Source organism: Saccostrea cucullata, unplaced genomic scaffold (genome assembly GCF_032062105.1).
Source record: "Saccostrea cucullata isolate Sc308-1 unplaced genomic scaffold, CSIRO_AGI_Scuc_v1 ctg1585, whole genome shotgun sequence".
Classification (NCBI taxonomy): Eukaryota; Metazoa; Mollusca; class Bivalvia; order Ostreida; family Ostreidae; genus Saccostrea; species Saccostrea cuccullata.
The window spans coordinates 44,195-47,946 of NW_026919100.1; the positions used below are offsets into that span (position 1 = coordinate 44,195).

Below are 3,752 nucleotides of genomic sequence, written 5' to 3' on the forward strand. Positions count from 1 at the left end.
TTGAAGAAATAGATCGTGTGCAACAATCCAAAAAGGAGTTCAAAATCGGCGACGGCTCCACGGAATTCCAGCTGTTACACATCGAGAATCCCCAGGGGAGTGGTGGAGACAGAACCAAACATCTACAACTGGATAAAGAGAGTTTCAAGAACAATAAACGAGCCATCGTTCGGATCGACAATCCCTGGGATAAATTGTGTTTGGCTAGAGCCATCGCCGTCACTCGATTACACAGTCAGAAACCCGATCATCCAGACCCGGAATGGGAAAAACAATGGAAACGCATGAGGTCAGGAGATCAATACTTAGACCAGAAACGAGAAGCCATAGCTCTCATGGAACAGGCCGGGTGTGATATCACTCAAGCTTGTGGATCTGCAGAGTGGATAAAATTACAACAGGTATTAGCTCCTCAGTATCGTCTGAAAATATTTCAGTTCAAATCTACTTCGACTAAACTCTGTTTAGAGCGCATCTTCAAAGGCTGGGGAGATGGAACTTGTTTGAACATTTTGTTAGACAACCGTCATTGCGATGCCATCATATCCATGCCGGGAGTGACGGGGAACCCCTACTACTGTGATCATTGCGACGTGGGGTACAGTCATGTCACAGACCATCGGTCCAAGTGCCCTCATCGCTGTCCCTATTGTTTAGGACCACACCCTAAATGTCCCGATGAAGGGATCGAGATTAAATGCCAGGAATGCCATGGAATGTTTAAGAACAGGACCTGCTACGAAAATCATTTAAAACCCCATAGTAAGAAGACCACCACTACTGTGTGCAATTTAATGGGACTATGCGAGAAGTGTCAGTCCTGGATGCCTAAGAAATTATTTCCTCATCACAAATGCGGAGATCAGAAACAGTGTAAGATCTGTAAGAAAATCGTCGATGCCGATCATCGGTGCTACGTACAACTGAAGCCCAAGAAGAAGAAGAAGGGAAAAGGCACCTTAGAGTTTACCATTTATTTCGATTTCGAATGCACTCAGGAATCGGGCATTCACGTCCCTAATCTGTGTGTGGCACATCGCGTCTGTCAACATTGCGATGGTTTAGACATAGACCAACCTTGTCCTCATTGTCAACACATGGGACCCCGTCAGCACCTATTTCAAGGCCCAGACACCTTAAAGAAGTTCATGGACTGGTTATTTCAACCCACTACAGGTACTAAGAATTCCACTTTAGTACACGACGGGGCCATCGTCATCGCCCATAACTTCAAAGGATACGACGGACAATTCATTTTGAATTACATAGTGCATTCTTCTCCCCTGAAACCTAGCGTGATCATGAACGGGAGTAAGATCTTGTCCATGGAAATATGTGGACTCAAATTCATCGACTCGTATAGTTTCTTAACCTTTCCTTTGGCCCAGATGCCCTCCGCTTTCGATTTGAACGAAATGAAGAAAGGTTATTTCCCTCACTTTTTTAATACGGAACAGAACCAGAATTACGTGGGACCTTATCCACCGGCAGCTTTCTACAATCCGGACGAAATGACTACCAGTGGACGAAAAGCTTTTTACGAATGGTACGACCAACAGAGGGGAAAAGTGTTTGATTTCCAGAAAGAGTTTGTAGGGTATTGTATCTCGGACGTTGACATCTTACACAAATGCTGTGCACGGTTTAGAAGCACCCTCAAGAAGTTGGTCAACGTGGACCCTTTCCAGGAATCCATCACGTTTGCCAATGCTGCTAATTTAGCCTACCGTCGAAATTTCATGCCTAAAGACAGCATTGCCATCATTCCGAACCTCGGGTATGATCCGGCACGACAATATTCGGCCAAAGCCTGTCGATGGCTCACCTGGATGAGTCATCAGAATGGATGTCACATACGACATGCCAGAAACGGAGGCGAAGTCCCGATCGGAAATTATACCGTCGACGGATACCAGGAAGCGACTCGTACCGTCTACGAATTTTACGGATGCTATTGGCACGGATGCCCCACTTGCTATCCCAGTTTACAGACGGAAACTCATCCTCACCGGACCCAATTTACTTACCAACAATTACACGAGAAAACTCTCAGAAGGACTGCGGATTTAGAGGACATGGGGTACAACGTGTGTAGTATCTGGGAGCACGATTTCGATCAACAAGTGCAACAAGATGAGACTTTACAGCAATTTGTACGAGATCTGGACATTCCGGATCCTTTGAAACCTCGAGAAGCCCTGTACGGAGGCCGGACCAATGCCACTAAATTATATTGTGAAGAAGGGGACATGAGATACGTGGACGTGTGTTCCTTATACCCTTACGTGTTGAAACACAGACCTTTTCCCTTAGGGCATCCCGAGATCATCACAGACGACTTCCAGGACGTGAGAAGTTATTTCGGTCTCATTCACTGTCGGGTCTTACCACCCCGAGGTCTCTTTCACCCCGTATTACCTTATCGGACGGGAGGTAAGTTATTATTTCCCTTATGTCGCACCTGTGCCCAACAACAAGACTCTACGTCTCAACACCCATGTCAACACACCGATCGGGAACGTAGTCTCACGGGTACTTGGGTGACGTGCGAATTACATAAAGCCTTGGACATGGGGTATACCTTAGAGCAAACTTACGAAGTGTGGCATTTCAAAGAACGCAGTCAAGACTTATTTAAAGAGTACATCGATACCTTCCTCAAGATCAAACAGGAAGCGTCCGGATTTCCCTCCGAATGTAAGACCTCAGAACAAGAACAAGATTACATTCGAGAAGTGTTATACAAAGAAGGATTCATGATGGACATTCTCAGTATCAAGAAGAATCCAGTGTTAAGAACCATTGCTAAACTCTTTTTAAATTGTCTGTGGGGAAAATTTGCTCAACGCTTGTTATTACCCAAAGTCAGATACTTGGACGAAGTAGAGGAATTACATCAACTCTTACAAAATTCGACGGTCGACATCAAGGGTGTGCGACTCTTAGTCAATAAAGAAGATTCCATTGAAGACAAGATGCTAGTGAATTTTCAAGACAAACAGGAATTCGTCGAAGAATGTCCCTTTGGAAACGTGATCCTGGCTTGTTTTACCACCGCCTATGCCCGCTTACATCTCTACGAGACTTTACGACCTTTAGAAGAACGGGGCCTTTATTTCGATACGGACAGTATCATTTACCAACATAAGGAAGGAGCTTTTAATCCTACTTTGGGCCATAGTTTAGGAGAATGGACCGACGAATTAGACGGGGATCACATCACTAAATTCATGTCGGCAGGTCCTAAAAATTATGCTTTCCGAACGGACAAAGGAACCGAGGTTCATAAATGCAAAGGGGTCACTCTCAACCATCGAACCTCTCAGTTGGTGTGCCCAGAGACTTTACAAAAAATGCTCATGGGAGAAATAGAGGAAATAAAAGTTCCCTATCCCAGCAAAATCCAGAGGACCCGGGATTGTGAGGTCGTGAACAAACCTTCAGAGAAAACAGTGAGAATTGTATATGACAAGAGACAAATTGTAGAGAATTATAACACTTTACCTTATGGTTATTGATATGTTTGTTTGTTTGTTTGTTACAAATAAAAAATTGAATTGATTTGTGTTGTTTCTTCTTCTCTATAAAAAACATATTCTTCTATAAATAAGTATAAGAATAAGTATAAATAAGACCCTGAACCCAACTTTTCTTTCATTGATCAACATGTATTCCGAGGAGACACCCCTCCCCTCTTTTCAATTGAAACACGAATTTACCATGGTAGTTGCTGGACCCTCGAAATCGGGCAA

The 3,752-nt window shown here is 44.0% G+C and overlaps 1 protein-coding gene across 1 annotated transcript; it reads left to right on the top strand.

Annotated features, from left to right (window-relative positions):
• Window positions 1-1,301: 1,301 nt before the first annotated feature.
• On the top strand, window positions 1,302-3,518 carry LOC134279368 (uncharacterized). Its single transcript, XM_062761767.1, has one exon. It carries the CDS (start codon window positions 1,302-1,304, stop codon window positions 3,516-3,518), a length of 2,217 nt encoding a protein of 738 aa, XP_062617751.1.
• The last annotated feature ends 234 nt before the right edge of the window (window positions 3,519-3,752 follow it).